Here is a 26,168-nt window from a genome sequence, read left to right as displayed (position 1 = left end):
TTGAGAAAACCCCTGAAACAGGTTCATATGCACAAGGAGCTGTTAATATAATCTCACACCAACAGTATATCTGCATCTCCACCGGACAAGAATAACATGTGTATGTTACTCCTCATACATTATGTTACTTTGCTGCTTAAAGATTTATTTAACTTCAGTTGAGCAGTGTAAAGAACATTTTCAGGAACCATGTTACTCATCCTTATAACTTACTAAACATCTAATTAGCTATATTCAATATGATCTGCTGTATTCATTGCAATTTATTATTAATGAAGGTAATCACACACACACACAAACACACATAGCCAAAGACAAACAACTAAGTTTTCAGGAGTGCTGACCGTTTTCTAAGTGTTAAATCTCAGGGAAACTTCATCCAGGAGCAAATACTAAACCAGAAAGATTTCTCAGCCTACTTCAAGCAGGCTACTTCTAAATAGGAATCAGCACACCTATTAACTAGCTCGGAGCGAATAAAAGTTTTAAAAATGAGAAAACAAACAAACCACCAAACAAACAAAAAAAAAAACCTTATTCATCCCCTGTGCTGCAACAGCAACGGTAGGAATTTTCCTGAGTGACTATGACTGTTGTACAACAACCCAGAAGTTGATCTCCTAGGGGTGTTTAGAGTTGATATTAAGAGTTATTTAAGTTTTAAAAAATGTAATAAAAAACCTCCTAACAACATGCAAATAAATAAACTACAGTCAAAATAAAGTTTTCAAACAGAGTGCAGCATGTTCCTAAAGCACCTGAGCACCAAGTTACCTGCGAAGTGATCAGAACTGATCACAAGTGTAAAGAGATAGATGTTCCCTTGTGATTAATTAAAGTCAACAATTAATAAACTTCAGAATTTGATTTTCCACAGTGGGGAAAATGATCACCATCACCTGTATGAATGAATGAACAGTTTAGTCACAGAGGCACTAAGTATGTTCTCATGAGAACAGCCAAGTGATTTGGCAACTACAGACTTAGAAAAAATTGATTTGGAGCTAGTGGTAAGTCCCTTTTCCAGCAGGGTCAGGTTCTCAGCGGTCACCCTGAGAACTACCAATGTCTGATTCCATCTTTTATTCTGAGATCTCGTGAATGTCCAGTTAAACATTTATATTAGATACGTGTAACAGATAGTTAGATGTACAAGTCATATCCTGCATTTGCTGTTACTGGTGAGCTGTTAACTCAAATATGAACTAAATCTTCACGGCAGCAAAAGACTCGAGCGCGCACACACACACACAGAAATGTAGTCAAGAGTTATCTTTCCACTGTACCTTTTAAGGGGTGCATTGCAATTGTCCAACCAGGAACTGTAGAAAATAAGCCAACTTTCTGATGAATCACACTGAAGCCACTGTAAATTTTTTTTTGTTTTGTTTTTTAGTTGTTTTTTTTTTTTTTACAAGTATAATGCCTCACTGTATAAAACATGTTTAGTGCGACAAGTCAAAGGTGAAAGTGGATAACATTAGAGTCTGCTCTTAAAAACTTCAATAAACCAGTTCACATATATTCCTGCTAAAATAATGTTACTATTGCAACATTCCAAAATATTGGACCTGAATCTGACTTAATGTCTGATTGTAGTTAAGCTGTTAACCGGCAAACAAGGCCTGACTTCATTTAGCCTTAAATACTTCAGACTCTGCTCAATCCATCCTTCATTTGAAATCAAAACACTATAACCTGGCTTTGTGGTAAGATTCAAACACGAACAATTGTTCGATTTGATGAGTAAACACACGAACAAGTGAGCATGCAAAGAAAATATACTGATCTCCTGGAGACTCAGGATTAAATATAATAAAAATGATCAAAGTCTCATCTTTCTTGAACTGTTTAAGACATATTGGTTACTGCCTCAGCTCCGTTTTGTGTTATTTTTCTGATAGTTTAAGCACCACGAAAGATTTGATTAAGCTGAAATTAAAACTCCATGCTTTAGGTCTGCATACAGACCTTATAATTGTAAATTTTGTGCCCACCAAACTCTTTTATGCTCTTAGATTTTACATGAATGTAACCTTAAAACGCCCTGCTAATATTATTCTTAAGCTTGATTCGTAAAAGATTTTGAACCCGAACACCTTTCTTGATCTTATGTGCTAATGATTTGTAAATCTTAATCAACTTAAGCTGAAGGCGCTAAACAGGTTCTTTAACCCCATTTCCCCACCTTGGTTTATTTAAGACAGCTACGTATTTAAAGCTGCCGTCGGCAGGTTTTCAAAATTCTGAGTCTAAAGTTGGAAAATAGGAACTGATACAACTTTCAGGTCCCTCCCCCTCTGTGGACGAGGTTGTGCACTGAGTTCACACCAGTGTGCGGGCACACAAGCTGGGGGCAGACTCACGCTCAGCATGGTTGGTGACTGTTTTGCTCAGATAATGGATAAATAATAAATCTAACGTGATTGGTTAAAAACAGCCGGGGCGCTCAATTTTTTGCAAGCACGATTACAGGCTTCAGAGGGAGCTACAGAATTCGGGATTTTTCCTAAACAGCTTATTTAATATTCTACTACCAGAATCCCATGACAGTTCAAGCTAATATAACTAAAAAAAAAAAAAAAAAATTTAAAAAAAGTTGCAGACGGCAGCTTTAACTTAAACGGAATACCGGCACACACTCGATTCTTGTCTGGAATAGCTACGGACAAAAGAAGAAAAATAAATAAATTGACATACAAAATCTTGGTGATGGGTGAGGACAATGAAGACAGGCAATATTTTGCAGACAATGAAAACCAAAAATATATATATGTAGCCTAGGTGTCTCTTGCAACTGCAGTAAAGGTGATATTTAAAAAGCGAAACGTTGTTTAATTTAACTAAAAGAGGGCAGGAGGGCTAAATTAACCACACAATATTAAATATTCTGCATCTAATGATTCAATTCTCACATCTTTGAATTAATACTCGTGCAGAGTTCAACACATGCATGGTGGATAGTGCGATGGTGATAATGGTTCTACTGAAACAGAACATTTCATGACACAGAAAATGTATCCTAAATTGTATATCCAACCAGCATGAAAATTCCATCCACTGTAGATGATGGCAGCATTATCCAGTGTTTCAATCTTATTCTACTTTTTTATTACCATTATCATTTTTTTTTTTAACCAAAGACAAACTATGCCTTTCATCAAATTTAAAAACTAGATTGGATACAAATTAGCACTTTCACCAATTGCAGTCTAACACAACAATCTAAGGGAGGATAGATTCATTTCAGAAGTTGGGTATAGGGAGACTTTCCAATAAAGAATGTCAATTTGCTATCTGGAGAGACCAACAATGGATGTAAATCAGTTAACTTTACGTGTTGAGGGTCGACTAAGATAAAAGAATCCTAGTTTACCCCTGTTGTTCTTAATATCTGACCTCCCCACATCCGCACTAAACATAGTGTGACATGATGTGGGAAGTTTGAAATGTAATGAAATTACACACAAACTGTTAGACTGGTCTTACAATTACAGCATAGCTATGATACGACAAGTGAAGTAACACATTACAACTCTGCATCTCTTGTTTCGTGTGCATCACTGTGTGTCATCCTGTTCAGGGATGGCACCATATCTTGTTCTTTGACCCTAAACTCGAGATTTCACATATAGTGTTAATAATGTAAGAGGATACAAAGCTTAAAACGTGCAGAAATTAAATAGTTGTATGCTAATTAAATGTCATGTCAAGAGAACGGCTGCATATGTTCTTACGAGTGCTAGGATTTAAAAAATGATTTTGCTGTTGTTAAGATACAACATCAATGTAGAACTTTAAAGAAATCAAGAAGCTATCAGGAAGAGACATTTATATATGTATATATATGTATATATATATATATATATATATATATATATATATATATATATATATATATATATATTTATTTTTATTTTATTTCATTTGTTTAGTAGGACAGATTATCAGTAAACCCAAAATCAGTGTCACAGGAGAAGGAATTACAATATCTATTTCTATTTCATACACACACATAAAACAAGCACAAAAGAAAAGAAACCCCATCCACCTTCCCCAACCCCATTGGTCTGTAATTATAATTTTACCCAAGCAAACCTAAGCATTTTATAGTCTGTATAATGTGCTCTAATCTATGGCTAATACTTTACAAGTTTAGCTAAAAATTACAGGTTGGAAACTGCAGATACTTTGTCAAAATAAAAGAGAAAAGGCCGCCATGTAGTGAAAATATTCTCAACTGATCCTCTTAAAGAAAATTAGATTTTTTTCCAGTTTTAAGAATAACATCATATCCTTTGTCCAGGTATGCAGTCCTGGACCAATTGGTGACTTCCAATGTAGGAGGATACGTCTACGGGCAATTAGAGAGGCGAATGATAGTACATTACATTTTTGTGCGCTGAACGTCGGGTAGTTCAGAGGCACCCCAAAAATAGCAATAAATGGAGAAGGTTTTATATCAGTCTCTAAAACTTCAGACATGATTTAAAAAAAAAAATCTTCCAAAAACCTGTCAGCTACGAACAGGTCCAAAAAGTGGGGGCGAGATGTGATGGAACAAAGGTACATCTATGACAGGCCTCACTAGTACCAGGAAAATAATTTGCAAATTTGGCTTTGCTTAAGTGCATCCTATGTACCACCTTAAACTGTACTAGGTTAAGACGGGCACATGATGTAGAATAATTCACTTGTAGTTGGGGTTTATCCCACCATTCGTCCTGAAACTGAACTTCCAGTTCGGCCTCCCATTCACATTTGATTTTCTCAAGAGGAGAGGGGGTTTAATTTCAGAATAAAAGTATATCATTTGAATGTTAGTCCCACTTGCATAAACGGCTTATCAAGAATATGTGGTGATGATGCCTCCTGAGGCAGATGTGGAAATGTAGTACAGTGGCCCTTAACAAAACTCCAAAGTTGAAGATATCGAAAGAAATGGTTTTGGGGGAGATCAAATTTATCTGACAAGGATTTGAAATCTACAAACACACCATTGAGGAATAAGTCTCTAAATGATCTGACACCTTTATAACTCCAGAATCCAGATGCAGAGTCAAGCTTTGATGGCAAAAAGTAGTGATTATTGCATAACAGTCCAAAGCTTGACTCTGCATTTGGATTCTGGAGTTATAAAGGTGTCAGATCATTTAGAGACTTATTCCTCAATGGTGTGTTTGTAGATTTCAAATCCTTGTCAGATAAATTTGATCTCCCCCAAAACCATTTCTTTCGATATCTTCAACTTTGGAGTTTTGTTAAGGGCCACTGTACTACATTTCCACATCTGCCTCAGGAGGCATCATCACCACATATTCTTGATAAGCCGTTTATGCAAGTGGGACTAACATTCAAATGATATACTTTTATTCTGAAATTAAACCCCCTCTCCTCTTGAGAAAATCAAATGTGAATGGGAGGCCGAACTGGAAGTTCAGTTTCAGGACGAATGGTGGGATAAACCCCAACTACAAGTGAATTATTCTACATCATGTGCCCGTCTTAACCTAGTACAGTTTAAGGTGGTACATAGGATGCACTTAAGCAAAGCCAAATTTGCAAATTATTTTCCTGGTACTAGTGAGGCCTGTCATAGATGTACCTTTGTTCCATCACATCTCGCCCCCACTTTTTGGACCTGTTCGTAGCTGACAGGTTTTTGGAAGATTTTTTTTTTTAAATCATGTCTGAAGTTTTAGAGACTGATATAAAACCTTCTCCATTTATTGCTATTTTTGGGGTGCCTCTGAACTACCCGACGTTCAGCGCACAAAAATGTAATGTACTATCATTCGCCTCTCTAATTGCCCGTAGACGTATCCTCCTACATTGGAAGTCACCAATTGGTCCAGGACTGCATACCTGGACAAAGGATATGATGTTATTCTTAAAACTGGAAAAAAATCTAATTTTCTTTAAGAGGATCAGTTGAGAATATTTTCACTACATGGCGGCCTTTTCTCTTTTATTTTGACAAAGTATCTGCAGTTTCCAACCTGTAATTTTTAGCTAAACTTGTAAAGTATTAGCCATAGATTAGAGCACATTATACAGACTATAAAATGCTTAGGTTTGCTTGGGTAAAATTATAATTACAGACCAATGGGGTTGGGGAAGGTGGATGGGGTTTCTTTTCTTTTGTGCTTGTTTTATGTGTGTGTATGAAATAGAAATAGATATTGTAATTCCTTCTCCTGTGACACTGATTTTGGGTTTACTGATAATCTGTCCTACTAAACAAATGAAATAAAATAAAAATAAATATATATATATATATATATATATATATATATATATATATATATATATATATATATATATATATATATATATATATATATACATATATATACATATATAAATGTCTCTTCCTGATAGCTTCTTGATTTCTTTAAAGTTCTACATTGATGTTGTATCTTAACAACAGCAAAATCATTTTTTAAATCCTAGCACTCGTAAGAACATATGCAGCCGTTCTCTTGACATGACATTTAATTAGCATACAACTATTTAATTTCTGCACGTTTTAAGCTTTGTATCCTCTTACATTATTAACACTATATGTGAAATCTCGAGTTTAGGGTCAAAGAACAAGATATGGTGCCATCCCTGAACAGGATGACACACAGTGATGCACACGAAACAAGAGATGCAGAGTTGTAATGTGTTACTTCACTTGTCGTATCATAGCTATGCTGTAATTGTAAGACCAGTCTAACAGTTTGTGTGTAATTTCATTACATTTCAAACTTCCCACATCATGTCACACTATGTTTAGTGCGGATGTGGGGAGGTCAGATATTAAGAACAACAGGGGTAAACTAGGATTCTTTTATCTTAGTCGACCCTCAACACGTAAAGTTAACTGATTTACATCCATTGTTGGTCTCTCCAGATAGCAAATTGACATTCTTTATTGGAAAGTCTCCCTATACCCAACTTCTGAAATGAATCTATCCTCCCTTAGATTGTTGTGTTAGACTGCAATTGGTGAAAGTGCTAATTTGTATCCAATCTAGTTTTTAAATTTGATGAAAGGCATAGTTTGTCTTTGGTTAAAAAAAAAAATGATAATGGTAATAAAAAAGTAGAATAAGATTGAAACACTGGATAATGCTGCCATCATCTACAGTGGATGGAATTTTCATGCTGGTTGGATATACAATTTAGGATACATTTTCTGTGTCATGAAATGTTCTGTTTCAGTAGAACCATTATCACCATCGCACTATCCACCATGCATGTGTTGAACTCTGCACGAGTATTAATTCAAAGATGTGAGAATTGAATCATTAGATGCAGAATATTTAATATTGTGTGGTTAATTTAGCCCTCCTGCCCTCTTTTAGTTAAATTAAACAACGTTTCGCTTTTTAAATATCACCTTTACTGCAGTTGCAAGAGACACCTAGGCTACATATATATATTTTTGGTTTTCATTGTCTGCAAAATATTGCCTGTCTTCATTGTCCTCACCCATCACCAAGATTTTGTATGTCAATTTATTTATTTTTCTTCTTTTGTCCGTAGCTATTCCAGACAAGAATCGAGTGTGTGCCGGTATTCCGTTTAAGTTAAAGCTGCCGTCTGCAACTTTTTTTAAATTTTTTTTTTTTTTTTTTAGTTATATTAGCTTGAACTGTCATGGGATTCTGGTAGTAGAATATTAAATAAGCTGTTTAGGAAAAATCCCGAATTCTGTAGCTCCCTCTGAAGCCTGTAATCGTGCTTGCAAAAAATTGAGCGCCCCGGCTGTTTTTAACCAATCACGTTAGATTTATTATTTATCCATTATCTGAGCAAAACAGTCACCAACCATGCTGAGCGTGAGTCTGCCCCCAGCTTGTGTGCCCGCACACTGGTGTGAACTCAGTGCACAACCTCGTCCACAGAGGGGGAGGGACCTGAAAGTTGTATCAGTTCCTATTTTCCAACTTTAGACTCAGAATTTTGAAAACCTGCCGACGGCAGCTTTAAATACGTAGCTGTCTTAAATAAACCAAGGTGGGGAAATGGGGTTAAAGAACCTGTTTAGCGCCTTCAGCTTAAGTTGATTAAGATTTACAAATCATTAGCACATAAGATCAAGAAAGGTGTTCGGGTTCAAAATCTTTTACGAATCAAGCTTAAGAATAATATTAGCAGGGCGTTTTAAGGTTACATTCATGTAAAATCTAAGAGCATAAAAGAGTTTGGTGGGCACAAAATTTACAATTATAAGGTCTGTATGCAGACCTAAAGCATGGAGTTTTAATTTCAGCTTAATCAAATCTTTCGTGGTGCTTAAACTATCAGAAAAATAACACAAAACGGAGCTGAGGCAGTAACCAATATGTCTTAAACAGTTCAAGAAAGATGAGACTTTGATCATTTTTATTATATTTAATCCTGAGTCTCCAGGAGATCAGTATATTTTCTTTGCATGCTCACTTGTTCGTGTGTTTACTCATCAAATCGAACAATTGTTCGTGTTTGAATCTTACCACAAAGCCAGGTTATAGTGTTTTGATTTCAAATGAAGGATGGATTGAGCAGAGTCTGAAGTATTTAAGGCTAAATGAAGTCAGGCCTTGTTTGCTGGTTAACAGCTTAACTACAATCAGACATTAAGTCAGATTCAGGTCCAATATTTTGGAATGTTGCAATAGTAACATTATTTTAGCAGGAATATATGTGAACTGGTTTATTGAAGTTTTTAAGAGCAGACTCTAATGTTATCCACTTTCACCTTTGACTTGTCGCACTAAACATGTTTTATACAGTGAGGCATTATACTTGTAAAAAAAAAAAAAACAACTAAAAAACAAAACAAAAAAAAATTTACAGTGGCTTCAGTGTGATTCATCAGAAAGTTGGCTTATTTTCTACAGTTCCTGGTTGGACAATTGCAATGCACCCCTTAAAAGGTACAGTGGAAAGATAACTCTTGACTACATTTCTGTGTGTGTGTGTGCGCGCTCGAGTCTTTTGCTGCCGTGAAGATTTAGTTCATATTTGAGTTAACAGCTCACCAGTAACAGCAAATGCAGGATATGACTTGTACATCTAACTATCTGTTACACGTATCTAATATAAATGTTTAACTGGACATTCACGAGATCTCAGAATAAAAGATGGAATCAGACATTGGTAGTTCTCAGGGTGACCGCTGAGAACCTGACCCTGCTGGAAAAGGGACTTACCACTAGCTCCAAATCAATTTTTTCTAAGTCTGTAGTTGCCAAATCACTTGGCTGTTCTCATGAGAACATACTTAGTGCCTCTGTGACTAAACTGTTCATTCATTCATACAGGTGATGGTGATCATTTTCCCCACTGTGGAAAATCAAATTCTGAAGTTTATTAATTGTTGACTTTAATTAATCACAAGGGAACATCTATCTCTTTACACTTGTGATCAGTTCTGATCACTTCGCAGGTAACTTGGTGCTCAGGTGCTTTAGGAACATGCTGCACTCTGTTTGAAAACTTTATTTTGACTGTAGTTTATTTATTTGCATGTTGTTAGGAGGTTTTTTATTACATTTTTTAAAACTTAAATAACTCTTAATATCAACTCTAAACACCCCTAGGAGATCAACTTCTGGGTTGTTGTACAACAGTCATAGTCACTCAGGAAAATTCCTACCGTTGCTGTTGCAGCACAGGGGATGAATAAGGTTTTTTTTTTTGTTTGTTTGGTGGTTTGTTTGTTTTCTCATTTTTAAAACTTTTATTCGCTCCGAGCTAGTTAATAGGTGTGCTGATTCCTATTTAGAAGTAGCCTGCTTGAAGTAGGCTGAGAAATCTTTCTGGTTTAGTATTTGCTCCTGGATGAAGTTTCCCTGAGATTTAACACTTAGAAAACGGTCAGCACTCCTGAAAACTTAGTTGTTTGTCTTTGGCTATGTGTGTTTGTGTGTGTGTGTGATTACCTTCATTAATAATAAATTGCAATGAATACAGCAGATCATATTGAATATAGCTAATTAGATGTTTAGTAAGTTATAAGGATGAGTAACATGGTTCCTGAAAATGTTCTTTACACTGCTCAACTGAAGTTAAATAAATCTTTAAGCAGCAAAGTAACATAATGTATGAGGAGTAACATACACATGTTATTCTTGTCCGGTGGAGATGCAGATATACTGTTGGTGTGAGATTATATTAACAGCTCCTTGTGCATATGAACCTGTTTCAGGGGTTTTCTCAAATAATCTTTTTTAACATTTTACATAATTACTTTGATTTCTGTAAGAAACAGGGTGAAATTATCACATTGTTCTGTCAGAGAAGTGAGTTTTTTGTTTTTTCATTATGTTTCTTATCTCATATGAACTAATATGTCATAATTAGCTGGATGTTAAAAAAAGAAAAGAAAAAGAAGAGTAGGCGCACTCTCTGTGTCTTATTCAACTGAATGTTTGCATGTGACCTTTCCCACTTGTGGCTGTCTTGTCTCTTAGACCATGGGATGAGACTTTCGTAACAAGGCTGCTGGACGTGTGCATGCAACCAACAGTCATGCACAAACTGCTCTGGGATGTGGAAGCTGATAAACACATACGATGAAGAGAAGAGACAGCTGAAGTGTAAAGGAAACATGCTTTAGGAAGTCATTTCTTTTTCAACTGATTGATTGTTTCTTTCTCTCCAGCCTTACTACCACCCCTCCTAAAATTAGCTACAGACCATTCATGCTTGGTGCTCATGAAGTAAAACAATGGAGCATACTCTTGACTTGAAACTCTGTTCACAGCCTCACTATATGAAGCGTATGCTTTGTCTACCCTCAATGTCATCAGAAGAGGATTTTATTTTTTAAAAACTTTTATTCACTCTGGGTTAGTTAATAGGTATGCAGACTCCTATGTGATTACCTTTATTAATAACAAATTGCATTCGATACAGCATATCATATTGAACACAGCTAATTAGATGTTTAGTAAGTTACAAGGATGAGTAACATGGTTCCTGAAAATGTTCTTTCCACTGTGCAACTGAAGAGAAATAAATCTTTTAGAAGCACAGTAGCAAAGTATGAGGGTCAACGCATAGATGGACATGCGCATGCCATTAACATAGATTGTTTCTTTCTCCCCCACCCCTCCTAAAATTAGCTACACATGATTCATACTTGATGGTCATGTGGTAAAACAATGGAGCATTCTCATGACTTGAAACCCTGTTCACAGCCTCCCTGTATGAATCGACCCGAGTTAGTTGATTAGAGGAGAGTGGTGCTTTTTTTCTTTCTTTCTATTCTGGAAATAACCAACTTGAATTATATTTGCCCTAAAGGGGTGAGGATCGGTGACGTTATCAATTAACTATTTTTCTTAAACCCAAGTTGATTAGCGGAGAGTGGTGCATATTGACTACTCACAGGATATCCTTATTAACCTACGGTCACTTTTTTTTTTCTTTCTATTCTGAGAATAACCAACTTTTATTATATATTTGCCCTACAGGGGAGAGGATCAGCGACGTTTAAGAACAATCAACTATTGTTCTTAAACCCATCCACCCTTCTATCATCTCATTGGTTCTCAAAGTCACGGGCTTTACATGACCTAATCACTTTATTAAATTATATGAGGGTCTGCAAAGCTGTCAAACAGCTTTTTTTTCGTAACTCATAGGATACTTAAAATGTTGTCAGCTTTGCTCCTAAAACTTAAACTTTACCTATTCTGTAATTAAACAATCTTTCATTTATACACTCAATAAATATTTAGACTTAATCCGTAACTCCACCCCTAACCCCTCCTCCCCCTCTCCCCTTTAGCACCCCCCCACCCCCCCACCCCCCCACCCCACCTCATGACCAGGGGTCACTAGAGTTCATCTCGTGACCCAGGGGTCAACTAGAGTTCACCTGTCACGCCTGTCACATCCAATTAACTAATTAAGTTTGACGAAAGGGTGTTACTTTAAGTGTGTTAGGTATAAACCATATCAACTCAGAAAGCCATGAAATGCACAATATTACCTTGAATAATTAACTATATTTGTTATGATTTGCTGCTTGTAAGTCTATGAAGATGTGTGACATATTCCAGCAAGCTATCAAGTTTTCAAAGATACAACAGAGTGTCCTTTATCTGGAGCTCAGTCATCAGGCTTGACTGCTCGACTGAGGGGCCTTTATGAGCACAGAAACCCAGTGATGCAACGACCGGCTGTGTGCAACTGATGAAACATACAAATAATTGTTTTACACCTAAAAGATTAGAGGATACAGTTTCATACATATCAAGACTTTGTGTGGGATTATTTTAAAGCTTCACGAAATTAGTTTTTGTAGCTCCATATTTTGCCATTATTTACTGGTGATATACTGTATATTTACAGAGTTTCATCTCACTTTATTAAGCTGTCATGGCTAAAAATAATCATCACTGCTGTCACCTCTCTTGAAAAGGAGACAAATTTCATCTATTCCCCCAAATATTTTAAGAACCACAAATGAACATAAAAATGCAATACACTCCACAATTGATGCTACTTAGCAGTGGGAGAACAGGCATGTTTGTATTGACACCAACTATTTGTCTGCTCAGTGCCCAAATGGACAAGATGTAACCAGTTTTCTGAACTGCTATGCCTCCTTGAAAGATCAATCATCACCACTCTGCTAAAAGCACATAACCTTTAACCACTCCTGAGCACAAACTGATTAAACTAAAAAATGTGTGTTGAATTTACAAGCCGATATAACCTCTATGAAATGCCTAATTATCATCCCCTAATCGCTCTGACAGGGTCATCTGAAATTAAATGAATGAATGAAGTGAAAGAAATTCTCTATTTATCCCAAAGGGAAATCATATTTTTACAGCATTTTTACATTATCTCTATTTATTTTTTACTCTTTCATTATTCATCATAACTTGTCATTGTGTATTGTTGCTGCTGCTGGCAGGAAGGACCTCCTGTGCCTGTCTGTGGTGGACTGTTACTGAACACACTCCGCTGCTTCAGCACTATGTTGTGAAGAAGGTGGGCAGTAATGTCTACTGTATATCATTGAAGGTGAGAACAAACCAAAGTCTGAATAAATTTTCATGAAGGATAAGAATACATCACAATTAATCCCACACCTGTGATAACCATGAATGAAGACAAGGCTCAAAATTACTGTCGTTTTGGTTTTGTCTTTGAATCGAAAATCGAGAGTTTTCTCTTCAACCTGAACTGGAGATATCAAATTAAATACAATTTTTCACTATTGGAAATTGTGATGATGGTGACAACTACAAGCCCTCTGCTAAATGGTTCCCATTCAGCTTTTATTTACCAATTTTTCAAAAGGATACAATGTTGACTACCAGCTAGCAAGCCAGACGGTATGACAACAGGATGAAGAGATTTCTTATAAATTCCCCTGCTGCCAGCCACTGAGCTTATATTTTTATAAAAAGCCTGTGTTTATCATAATCAATAAATTCCACTGCTCTACCAATCAGTCAAGCTTCTTATCCAAAAGGTGTAGCCCTGATCTCCCCCAGCTTTGTTTGCGTGTGCATGCACAAACCTGCTAAACTAAAATCCCCCTAATGCCACACAGCATTTTAAACCTTTTTAAAGATTACTCATAATATAAAGCTTTCATGACAGATATTAGAAGGGACTAACGGTAATTGAATAAGATAAAACTGAAATAGCAAATCGAGTTGTCATCATTAGCATGGCATATGCCCTGCAGGTGTGGTAGCCTCAGTCTGATCAGTCACACTTGTCACATCTGAGAATATCAATATGATGAATGCACTAATTTATATCATGAGCAACGTTTAGGTGCAGTCTTAACATTTACCACTTCATCGTGTATCCCACAATATTCTTCTTCCTCAATCTTCAATTCTTCAATCTATGAGTCTTGAAAAAAGACCACAGAGAGAACGCTTGTGTGCCTTTTTTTTTTAGAATAATGGCCACTGTATCCTTCAAGTATTAGAGGAAAGTGAGCATCACAGACAAACATTCACATTTTAATCCTCAAACATTTATAGCAGGAAAAAGAAAAAATTAAAAACTAAAATTTGGCTCACAGTATTTTAATGTTCACAGTCCACATTGAGCAAACCTCCCGTTTTCATTGACATATCTTCCCTCTTATGTAAATAATGACTGCTTTTGCAAAGATGCCCTTTTCTGTGTAAATAATTTAAAAAAAAGGAAAAGCTTGCTACAAGACAACGGAATACTTGAATGGCATATAGCTTCAAGGTAGTACAACACCCACTGTGAAAAAAAATTACTTTCACAGATTTCATGCCTGTTGGGTCAAAGAATTGTGTGTTGTAGTCGTTTCTGAGGAAAAAAATCTTAACTTCTTTCAGTGAGAGCAGCAGAAGGAGAAAGGAGAGATCATCACGAAGGGTAAATGAGATTCACAGACTCATCCATAGTCGGGCATATAGAGAACAACAGAGATGAAGACCAAGACAGAATGGTAAAGGTCAACACTGCAAACAGCAAAGAAATGAAGCATAGGCTTCCTCTCAGACACAAGACTGGAATGTATAGAATGCAAAAACCTCATTCAGAACAAAAGCCTACAATATTCACAGCAGCACAGCAGAATTTTCTTTATTCGCACCGCGGAAACTGTGAAAATCAACATTGAGATTGAGGCACATACAGGCTTCACTGTACGATTTGAAAACTATTACCTTTGCTTGTATGTTTGCATCGCTTAAATATTTGTACAATTCAACAGCATGTAAATATTTCCTTTTGCCTTTTACATTGTGTCTCAGTTCCTCAGCAAACCATTTAAACCAAGTTTAAATTGTTACTTTAAGGGTTTAACTCTACTCTACTGACTCTACTGACCTCTCTCTATCTGAGAGTTCACTTATTTCGTAGCCACAGTTCTGAAAAACACAAAAATGTAAATAAAAACAGAATACAATCATTTGCAAATCTGCATTTGTGCCTGTGGAACAGGCAATCGAACAGGCACCGTCAGTCCTCATCATGAAAACGCTGATCATGAAACACAGAACCCTAACAGAAGACCCAGGACTGTTGAACAGCTACAATTCTATATCAGACCAGAATGGGACAACGTTCCTCTCCGAAAGGTCCAGCAACCGGTCTCCTCGGTTCCCAGACACTTACAGGATGTTGCTTAAAGAAGAAGGGATGATACACAGTGGCAAATGGACATGTTACAAATTCCAGATGAGTCACTTTCAACATTTGACGGGTCTTCAATGGTTTGTTGGTGTATTGTTTTAATTGAGGCTGTAAATGAACTCTTTAGCCTGTGGAACACATGGCTCACTCCAGCACACACTGCTATCTGAGAAAGCCTTTTCATTCGATAAACCTTGGATTTCTATACTTTGCTTCAATGTTGTAGTGTGCTGTGTGGTAAGAAAATGATCTTCATTACAAAAATCCAACAATTTGATTCCTATACTCGACAACCCATCACACTAATGAAAACTATCAAACTTTTCTGCTCTTACATGAAGAATAATGCCTCATAGGCCCCAGCTGTAAGAGCTGGCAGTAAATGTCAAGACATATTGACCTCGCTGTCTGAGTCAGTTGGACTACATGTAAATTCTGTTTCGTGTACAATACATGCTGCAGATATGTGAAAGCCAGTGCCTCCTCGGGAGCATAAAATGGATGCAACCACTCCTTTAATCACTTTTCAGTGTGACCAACTGTGGCATTAAACTTATCACGAGTATCTTGAGACAGTCTTTTTGTCAAGAAGAGAAGTCTCTTGACCTTTTTTTTTCATCATATATGGCCCAAAATAATCTTCAATAGTGTAATTGCCCTAACAGTCTATCAACTTCACTGCTGAGCTTATACCCACTCAGAAAGGCCATAGTGTGTGCAAGTGCTATGACAAAGAGCATGGCAAAGGGAGACTGACAGCATGCTGTATACTGTTGAGGCAGTGAGCAGCTAATTTAAAAGCCCCTGCCCCACTTGTCTGAGCACATTTGCCACTGGCTTGAGGCTTATCCCTACAGATGTATATCTGTCAACAGAAAGCAAGCAGGGCAGCAGAAGCTCTTTTGGAGCATTTTGGTCCCTTTACTGGATTATCATTTGCAGTGGCATACAGCACAGCATCAGAGCCAGCACTTGGCAGCTGGGAGACATTCTGCAGGGATAAGCTAACCCTCAGCAGTGGGGTATGGGTATCCTTGAACGTAAACCTCCTTCCTCTGCCATACCTTGTCGTGAGCCACAGCCAGCTTATTCCTGCTGACTGATTATTCTAACCCACAGGAGATGTGCTCAGGCATACGTCTCACAGGCTCCCTGTGTCTCACAGTGTGTGGCATTGTGTGCTTCCCCTTTGCTTGAGTCCAATATGTATTCATTTCAAGAGATTTTCATTGCACCAGGGTCCAAGCTGAAACAGAACTTGATTTCCACAAAAAGTAAGAAAAGAAATGAGACATGGTGCACTAACTGCCACCCTGCAGTACATTTAAAATGACTTTAAAACCGAGCAGGTAACAGTTATTCATATTTATGTCCACTGCTGGAGTGTTAAAAGCCTCTCCTGGAATCAAGCATTTTAATGGTAGGAATGACTACTCTTAGGTGTATTGTATAATAGTCCACAAGGCCTGTGACTCAGACAACTCTCAGCTACACAAAAAAGCAAAGAATTAATCCTTGATCTGATTCTGATCCTCTAAAATTCAGCTGTGTGCAACTTTGTTTTTATACACGAAAAAAGTTGCAGTATACCGAAGAAAAAATACTGTTTTTATCTAGCTTGCCTGTTAGAATTTTCTCCTGGAAGAGTGCAAATGATGCATCTGAATAATGGCGTTTTCTAATTTATAACATGCTTTCTTTTATGAATGCATAGAAGGAGCATGGAATTTTTCCCCTTATTTTCAGAAGAGTTTGAATTGGATTTTTTAGTGTGTCTTTGTTTGAATTATTGCGTTGCTGCAAAATGATTCAAATACCAATTAATTTCCCAAAAAGGGACAGTTGGTCAGATTTAGAAAATAAATAAATAAAAGCAAAACAAACCAAATTGAATCATTTTAACACTATATTTAAATGAATTCCTGCAAAAACAACATATCGAATGTTGTTATAGAACATTTTGAGAGTGAATGGTCATTTTGAGAATCCAGCAACACGTTAAGATAAATAAATTGAAAAATAAATAAAACATGATCAGATATAGCAGCAGCATCCTTGAACGTCTAAGCTAAATAAGGGGGAATGATTCACCCGTCTGTGAAAGACTGCAAAAACTGCAACGAATTTGGTCCTTTGTTACATAAATTCATTGAAAGATTCAGAATATCTTCAGATAACTCTGAGACAAGACTGAAAAACAATTCTGAGTGGCCTTGATCCTCCGGTCCTCAGACAGCACAGCACAGCACTAAAAACAGATAAGAATCCGTAGTGGCAATCTCTGCATGGAGGTAGGAACATTCATGAAGACAATTTTCATTAAAAAAAAAACACAATAAGACGCTGAATCCACAAATGCAAGTTCAAACTCTGCCATGACAAGGAAATCACGAATCATAAACGTGATGCAGAAGTGCAGCTGCCATTTCATAGACTGAGCTCATTTAAGATGGAGAGCGATGAAAGGGAAAAATCTAGTCTGAACAATCAAAATCTGAAATTCTCATTGCAAAGTACAAACAAAACCGGTCCTTCTAAAGCAGCCCGGTCTCACCAGAGAAGATGAAATAGGTTGGTGTAAAACATAGTGTCACAATCCATCGCTGTAAATCGTGAGACGGCAACATATCCCTTAGCTGTTGTTTACTGTGGGGTAGTGTTCATGGGACAGCTTGAATCACAACCTATAAATAGATTTCTGTAAGTAGTGTAAGCAGCTATTTTGTAATATGTAGACCAAAAAATGTAGATTAATTCTAACCCCCATCATTAACTTTCAGCACGTAACCCAAACCATTTTGTGGGTGAGACTGCTGTATAGATATAAGCAATCATGAGTGGAAAAGTCTAATGATTGTAGAAAGCGTTGTTCAGGACAAGTCTCAAGCTAGCGATGGGTTAATGTTTTCCATCATCCCTTCCTCCCTCCTTCTTAGCATTTGTGCCAAAATGAACACAGAGATGTTGAAAGTGGACATCGTGACGTATAAACACTTGTGGAGATGTAGAGCACCGGCCTCCTGAAGTGTGAAAACTTAAGCTGCATCTTTGTAGGGAGTAAAAAAAAAAACTAAACTGAATTCAACTTCTGCCTCCGGCTGTCAGTTTCACCAATCTTTCTGAGTGGTAAGAGCGGGAATCAAACCACCAACCTTCTGGTTATTGGATGACCCACTCTAACCACTGAGCCACAGCCGCCCATTATCTACCTGTTACCTACTATATAACAACTTTTTGCAACCATTTATCTCACATTTGTATTCTATCATTTATATATGAGAAACATAAAACATTTGCATTTAAACTGTACGGCTTTTCTCTAAGGCCAATATTTAAAGGAACTAATCAAAGACTTTAAAAGACACTTTTACATTTTTAATGACTGGACTCAATTCCCCTCCTAATCAGAGAGGAATTTTTTCAGTAACATTACGAACAAACTATTCAGCCTCTACCTCTTTGTCAGTAGTTTTGATGTCTGTGGATTTGATAGCAGTTGAAATATTTTTTTTAAAGTGAGCCACTTTCATTCATCTTCCGCTTTGCCTTCATTACTGCCCCCACACATCATGGTCAAACACACACCAATGCTTGAGTGTCACCTGTAGGCTATACTTGCCAAAATGTCTGACAAGATAAGACATGATGAAAGGCTCCATGCTCAAACAAAGTTCCCCTGGTAGTGTGGGAGCTTTCTGGGCTTAGTAAGAAGGAACATGATGAAACACTTGAGAAGAAGGAATATCACACCAAACCAGAGACTGCGGCCAACAAAGAAATGTGCAGATCATAAAACATACATTCACAGAACAAGCAGCCCTGAGGTCTGCAAATTCAGTAAATATAGCAGCACCACATGGCTAATTAGCATTACTAGCCTGACCGCCTGCCATTGTACCTGATAACTGCCTCTGACAAGTCTGTCTGGTGTCTTCATTAGCTGCCTTTGGTGAAATTGGTTGTGATGGTGTGATGATACATGAACACCTCAGAGAGGGACACAAGTTCCCACTAATGCACATCTAGGGGCAACAGCATCTCACGGAGAGTGGGAGCACAAGGCAAACCAATTTGAAAAGAGGAAGCAATATAATGCATAATGCCACACAGGCTTTTTAATCATTTGGATAGCATAACATTTGTAGGTTGTAGTTATATATAAGCAAAAATAGCAATAGCGTAGCACTTCGAAGAAGATTCTGCATGAAATGACTCACAGCATTATGGTGCATGAACAGAGAGCTGCTGAGGCTGAAGTCTTGTCTACAGAATCACTGCAGTATGTGATGCGGTGCACTGCAATTTAACTGTCGATTAAGCCGTAAACACACAGAAGATTCTGCTCCCTATTACCTACGCCCAAGAGGTTATGTTTTCTGTCCCATTTGTTTGTTCGTCTATTAGGCAGCATGATATCTCAAAAACTGTTCATGACTTCAGTGGAATCAATACTGACGGCTTAAGCCACAACCCTAGAAGCCCCAGTGTTAAAGACGTACAGGAGTGTTAAATCTGCCATCACATAGTGATTACTTTTTTTACTCTAAAATTCTCACATTGCTTACTTTTGAAAATGTTCTAATGGTCAAATATGCTTTGAAAAAAATCTGAGAATAAAGAAAACGTTCATAAACTGGAAGACTGTTTTTCTTCTCATGTTAATCATTTCATTACCCTCAAGTAAATTTGCTGCACCTGTATATAAAACTGAAAAGCTCCTTCTATTTCTGTGTCAGTAGTAAGCTGTTGCTTATACCCTTAGGACATGGTGATAATAATCTAAATATATTATATTTAATACCTGGACACCAGGAGATCTTTTTTTTTAATCAAATGTGTAACATTTGGGGGGGGGGTAAAAATACAATATAATATGTATCATAAAATGTATTAGACCCAGAGAAAAGTCAGGGGAAGATAAGAGCAGCTGTGTTATCCTTGAATGAAACAGAATGAGAATGGTGCACGTCTTCTTCTTTGCATTCCACCACAGTACACCATCATGTTTCTACACCCCAGAACACTGACCCTGTTCTGTATCTTCAAAAAGTTTGTATTTTCTATTTTATTCATTCACTTATTTACCCATTTAATTACAACACCAAGTTTGTCCAACAGGCGTGGATAGGGAGAGCAAGGTGGCTGAATATTGAATTTGACGCAATCTCCTACTTTACCACTAGGTGTCACTAAAACTTATATGGTGGACCTTTCCATTAAAACAGTTTGCTGCCTATGCTTTTGAAGTTTTATTTGAGTAAAGCAAAAAAAAAAAAAATAATTTTTTGATTTTCAAAAATAAATGAATAAGATTTTTCATGCATGACCTTTTCTTGTAACTGAGTCTATTTACATTGCTACACTGGTCATTTCATCTAAATAAAAAACGGATTACTTGTCCCACCCCTTGTATCGAATAACTCTCCATCTCAGTTTCTTGCAGCAGATCCTGCGCCTGGTGCAGATGAAACATGTCAGACTACTTTAATGACACATTTGGGTGATTGCACATGCTTTCTGTCTGTGTGTGTTTTTTGTTTGCTATATGTTTGATTTGTTGTTTCATCTCTCCCATCTCTCCAAAGCAAGCTCTGTGATTTAGACTTTTGGGACCCTAGCCTGGGCATTTCATGTGTCTAAACCTTAGCCTCATGACATCAATATTTTAAACAGCCCTTGAAGTAGACACTATCTTCGCAGTCTTGTACAAGATCAAATTCTCTGTGCCCTGTCCTGTCTTCATACTCATGCATAAGAATTTGTTGCCAAGTGGGCCAGTTTTCCATGGACTTTCTTTTACCTCAGAACCTCGTACCTCTCTTGTCTAAGCTTGGGATTTTAAAAGCTTTATAGCAACAAAATGAAATACCTGCCCTAACACATTTTGGGTGGTTGGTGGCTGATGTCCACTAAAAATCTGCAAAAATTAGGGTAGGCTTACAACTATACAAGTAATGTTTCATTTGGTCCCTGAACGAAGATTCGCCTTCAATTACTTGATTCTTCCGGGCGGCTGTTGCTTAGAAGGAAGGGCAATCGCCTACCAATTGGAAGACCAGTGGTTCAACTCCCGGCTTCCACGTGTCGAAGCATTCTCGGGCAACACACTGAATCCCACATTGCCTCCTGATGTGTCCATTGGTGTATGGTTTGTGCGAATGAATAAAAGAATGCACTGTGTAGCACTTAAGACTGAGACATGCTGTGTGAGTGAATAGATGAGTGTGGCATGAAGTACTTTCAGTAGTCAGCTGGACTAGAAAAGTGCTACACAAGTACAGTCCAGTTTTTTTAGATCATGTCATACAAGCAGCCAGCATTTTGAATTTTTATCAGGGTAGATTTAAAGTTATTTTTACTGAAACATGAAATTTGACTGGGAAAGGAAACCTGTGACAGTGAATACTGAGTCAAGTTATTAGTTATTGTGTTGTAATGCTCTGTAAACAAAGGCTGATTGGATAACTCTTTCTTTTGGGTGCAGTCAAGGTCTGCCCTCAACAACCTTTAAATATTGATGCTATAAAACACAATTTAACACTGCGTCAATGAGACTGATAATTACTTTTGGTTTAACATCTTTCCTTCCAAAATCGTACAGAAAAGCCAGTGAAGTTAGAGGTCATATCTCACAAGACACAGTCAAAGGGTTTTTATACTAAACCAAACTTGAATGGATGAAAACTGCCTGCCTTGAGAATAGAACATTTCTGAGAGGAGATCACTCTATAACACTATAAATTTGCAGTTAACACTACACAGTTTGAAGTTAATGAACCAGAAAACATGCAAAGTCAGGCATGCCTATTTAATTACAGTAACAATCCTCTCAAAAAGGGCCGCATCTTTAGGGGGCATGGTGAGAGGTGGATGTGGATGGATGTCTCCTCAGGTCACACCACATGATGGCATCTCAAGTTGAGCAGCTCCTAAGATGAAACAAAAGTGTGGGGCCGACACTTGCTCAGCAAGTATGCCAAAGGCACATCAAGGCTGAAATAAATTCATTCTAGTTTCTAGTTGTAAAAAGAGAAAATTTGCACCTAGCTCTTATGAGATTTAGCACCATTACACTGCTGAATATTTGAGTTAAATTTAGCCTCCGTTTTGTCAAAAGCATAATGATATGATGCCATATGATGGTTTTCCGTGTAGAATCCGATGCTGGCTTAGGACTCATTTGAAAACTGATTTTTAATGCAGGGAGTCAGTATAAAAATTTTATTGAGCAGGGACTCTGATGAGCCATAGGTTCCCTAATTATAGGATGGACTGTGCTTGTTCTGGGAGCGGGATCTACTATAGGAATCCTTATTAGAAGTGGTTTAAATCAATAGAATTATTCTGTCATCATGTTAATGAAAATAATATCTCTGATCACTGGTCACTGTTATTAATAATATCAGTAAATTTATACTGGAACAGCACTGACAATGGCATCAGTGCCATTTGGGATAATAGTGTATTAAACTGGGGATGTAATTGCTTTGATTTGGTAGTTTCTCATATGGAACACTTTAACAGCACCCCCACTGTTTCCAGCAGTGGTTAAGTGAACTGGTCGCCTATAGGGCGGTGGCTGCGCAAGCATGTCCAGGGGCGGGACGGTCTGCGAAGAGATGGGCTCCTGTCATGAGGACACAAGGAGCCGAGCTGCAGACATCACACACGCAGTCTCACCTCCGTCTGCAAAAGCCCAACTTTGAATGCGCGACAACATGATTTGCACGGTGCTGTAATGCATAACAGCACCCCAGGAGAACCTCACACACACACACACACACACACAGACACTAATCTGCGTGTAGGACAGCGATCACACCACTCACCAGGCTGGAGACAAAAGCTTTCTGACATGCAGTCCATGCCATATGGAGGACTTGCTGTAACGTCTGCAAACTCGCTGATTAAGAATAACGATTGAGATTAAAATAGAGGAACGCGACAGTAAGAATGTAAGAAACCCCTGAAATGACACCGGAATCAGCAAACAAGACGCACGGCACCAGCCGGGCTACTGTAACCTTTCCTGCATCCCTGTGTCAGCTCGGGAGACATATAGCCCAACCAGATGAGCAGATAAACAGTAGGCTACGGTCGATTCATCCGCAGTCTCGTGTTTTATCTGACTTAATCCCAAACGGGGACGGCGACATCCAAGTTGTCACCGATACAAAAACTTGTGCAGCCGCATTCTGCTTTTCCTTACATCGCACAATTCAACTTCCAGGCATTCCAACACACTCGGCTCTGACGGCAGATAACGGCAGCCGTGCTGCAGCCAAAAACTGCTGCGCAAACACACATCATGTTAAAGGGAAAACAACTCTCTTTGCGTTGAATAGGCAGCTTGCACTCACGTGCACAATGGTCACAAATTATCTTTACACTTCAGGCAGCCACATCCGCGCACACCACGCCCGTCTGTACGGCAACATCCAGTGCTCACCTTTAAAGACGCTTGCACAGAGGCTGTAAAAGACGAAGATCAAGTGCAGCTTGACAATCATATTCTTCTCTTTTCCTTCACAATTTTACGTCAACACTCCACTGACGCTTGACTCTTTTTTTTTCTTTATCTCTTTTTCTCTCCACTATCAAAATGGACTTATCCAGCTAAACGGCGCAGTTTCTGACTGACCAGAGTTACATTGATGAACTCTGCTGTTTCGGAGAGGTCCCTGTGTAGTTTTCGCAGATCTGGGGGCAGTGATCACTGTAGTGAAGCAGGACGGCAGAGATGCTCGTCGGCAAAGTGCAGCTCCTGCTTCCCTTTATTGCCTTTCACTTTGACTCGCTGCAGAGAGCAAGAGTCCCGCCCACGCTTTTTGACTAATGAAGACGCTTCACCAATGGAAAACACCTAGAAAATACTTCTGATCTCTGGTAAACAATTACACAGTGTGCACACTTACTTTCTTATATCCATAAGAGAAAAAGACGTGAGGAATTCTGTGATCAGTGGAATTTTCCAAATGTCAGAGCACAACAAGCTGCTGCAGGATTATGGCAATAGTTAAAAGGTCCCTTATAAAAGAGTCACTCATAAGATCATATGTACCAAAGGTGGGAACTATGCAGGGCTCCAAAAGGCATTCATAATGATGACCTTGTTGAGTTACTGTGGGTTTAAAGTGCAAGAGTGGAAAGTAATGTATACAAATACGCACATAGCTAGCAGGGTTTAGGCCATTTTGAAATCTGCCCCAGAGCCATAACAGTTTTAAGATCAGGCAAACAAACCTGAAGTCAGAACAACTCAAAATAACCATCACTGCAAAATCAGCACTTATTGCAGAAATTTGTTTCTGATGCAATGAGAAGGACAGCGTGTTGCACCTGCCCGTGTTGTGTGAAAAGACACCGTAACTTTCCCAGAGGCTGTGACCCGGTGTCTGTCAGGAATGAGTGCACAGGCACAGAGGAGGTTAATAGGCTCCTGGACATCCTTCTTTCTTCAAAGGTTCCCATGAGGAGCAGAGAAACAAGTGTGACCATCCCTGAACACAGAGGTGTGTGTGTGTGTGGGGGGGGGGGGGCAGCTCCAGCCAGGAATCGTTTTCTGAGCTGATCGCAAGGATTTTACACATGGTTTAACATTCTGCTGGGTGAATTTTTGCAGTTTTGCACAGTGGCCTTCTACACCACTCCCATTTCAAATCAAATCGCTGACCTGGCTGTACCACCTGAGAAAAGAGGCGGTGCTACAATCACAGGCCAGGCTACACCAGTGGCTTGTCCCCTGTAAATCGAAATGACATATCTTCTAAATTAATTGTCTAAACGTGTAATTAGTTGGATCACTACATTTTTGCTGAATGAGACAAATGGATGCATTGTTTTTTTGCATGTTGTCATCAATTATGGTTTTAATCAGAATGAGTCAAACGGGAACCTTACGTTTAGATCCGCTCTCACTCAGTGGTGTTTGCTGATGCTGCGTTTTGGCCTCTTAACTTGGAATCATGTAGGCACATCTCTAATCCCAGTGGACGCATTGATGCCTTTCTGAACTGTAAACCTTGAAGGACTGAGTGCTCTTGTGTGACATACATTCTCTTTACAACTCACTTGTAATTCGGAGCAGAACCATACAAAGCCAATTACCATGAGGATGAGGGTAAAGAATCAATCCCTTGTGTCCTGAAGGTCAGTTTCCAGTCATTTCATTAGATCTTTGTGAACAGAATTCAACTCATGCACCTTTTTAACAGCGAGAATTTATTGACCAAGTGGCTTCAGCAGAAAAGCATGGGGTGCAGCTGACACAGATCTGTAATGCAGAGGAGCACATTCCCCTTTGCGTTTATCTCTGGGGCATTATATTGCATTCCATTCCGTTCTTTGTGTCATTTATAATGCCCAGTTGTGTGCACTGTTAGATTTAACAAGGTCACCGGCTAGAATCCCAACTACCTGTTATGATACAATACAATAAAGTAGCTTCAAATCATTTCAAATTCAACCCTTTTCAAAGTGCAAAAAAAGAAACCAAAACAAAAGGCGAGACAAAAGTCAAGGTTACGATGGTTTTCATTATTTTGCAATAACTCATTACTGGGAGCTCTTAATCCTCCTCACTGATCAAAACACAACTTTAAAGACAGAGTCTGTGAAATCCATTTCAGAATGGACCTGAGTGACTGAGAACGTGGTGAATGCTCTATTTAAATGATTAACCTTTGAACACTGGATCAGGAGGTGGAATGATCATTTGGTAAGTCAAGCAGTATATTACACAGCCCCACAAAATCCTGATTTAAAGATTTAAAATTTTGGACAGAAATAGAGTTTCATAATCCAATGAGTCTGATACATATATGATTTTTTTCCTGTCAGTATTCCACTGGGAAATAACGGCTGCTCTCTCAAGCTTTGTAAAGTCTGAAATTGAAGTGTGCTCAGAGTGTTATGTTCTTCTTGCTTTTTTCTCAGGAGCAATATTTGCTATTGATGGTGAGAGGTAATACAATTCCATCTGTTTATGGCCTTATTCATAGGACACCGCAAGTAGCACTCTATGAAAATGTCTTTATATA

At 38.1% G+C, this 26,168-nt stretch overlaps 1 protein-coding gene across 4 annotated transcripts in view; it reads right to left on the bottom strand.

Moving 5' to 3' along the window:
* Positions 1 to 26,168, bottom strand: part of LOC142388129 (cell adhesion molecule 2-like) — a 216,020-nt gene that overhangs the window by 165,470 nt on the left and 24,382 nt on the right. For 3 of the 4 annotated variants that reach the window (XM_075473050.1, XM_075473051.1, XM_075473052.1), the window contains exon 1: positions 23,579 to 23,917. The exons of the other annotated variant lie outside the window; for it this stretch is intronic. In XM_075473050.1, coding sequence (XP_075329165.1) covers positions 23,579 to 23,639 — 61 coding nt within the window. In that variant the 5' untranslated portion in view covers positions 23,640 to 23,917. Of the gene's footprint in view, positions 1 to 23,578; positions 23,918 to 26,168 lie in introns of those variants that run through there. 4 annotated transcript variants of the gene reach the window in all.

Source organism: Odontesthes bonariensis, chromosome 9, assembly GCF_027942865.1.
Source record: "Odontesthes bonariensis isolate fOdoBon6 chromosome 9, fOdoBon6.hap1, whole genome shotgun sequence".
Classification (NCBI taxonomy): Eukaryota; Metazoa; Chordata; class Actinopteri; order Atheriniformes; family Atherinopsidae; genus Odontesthes; species Odontesthes bonariensis.
This window is presented reverse-complemented; position numbering and strand designations above follow the sequence as displayed.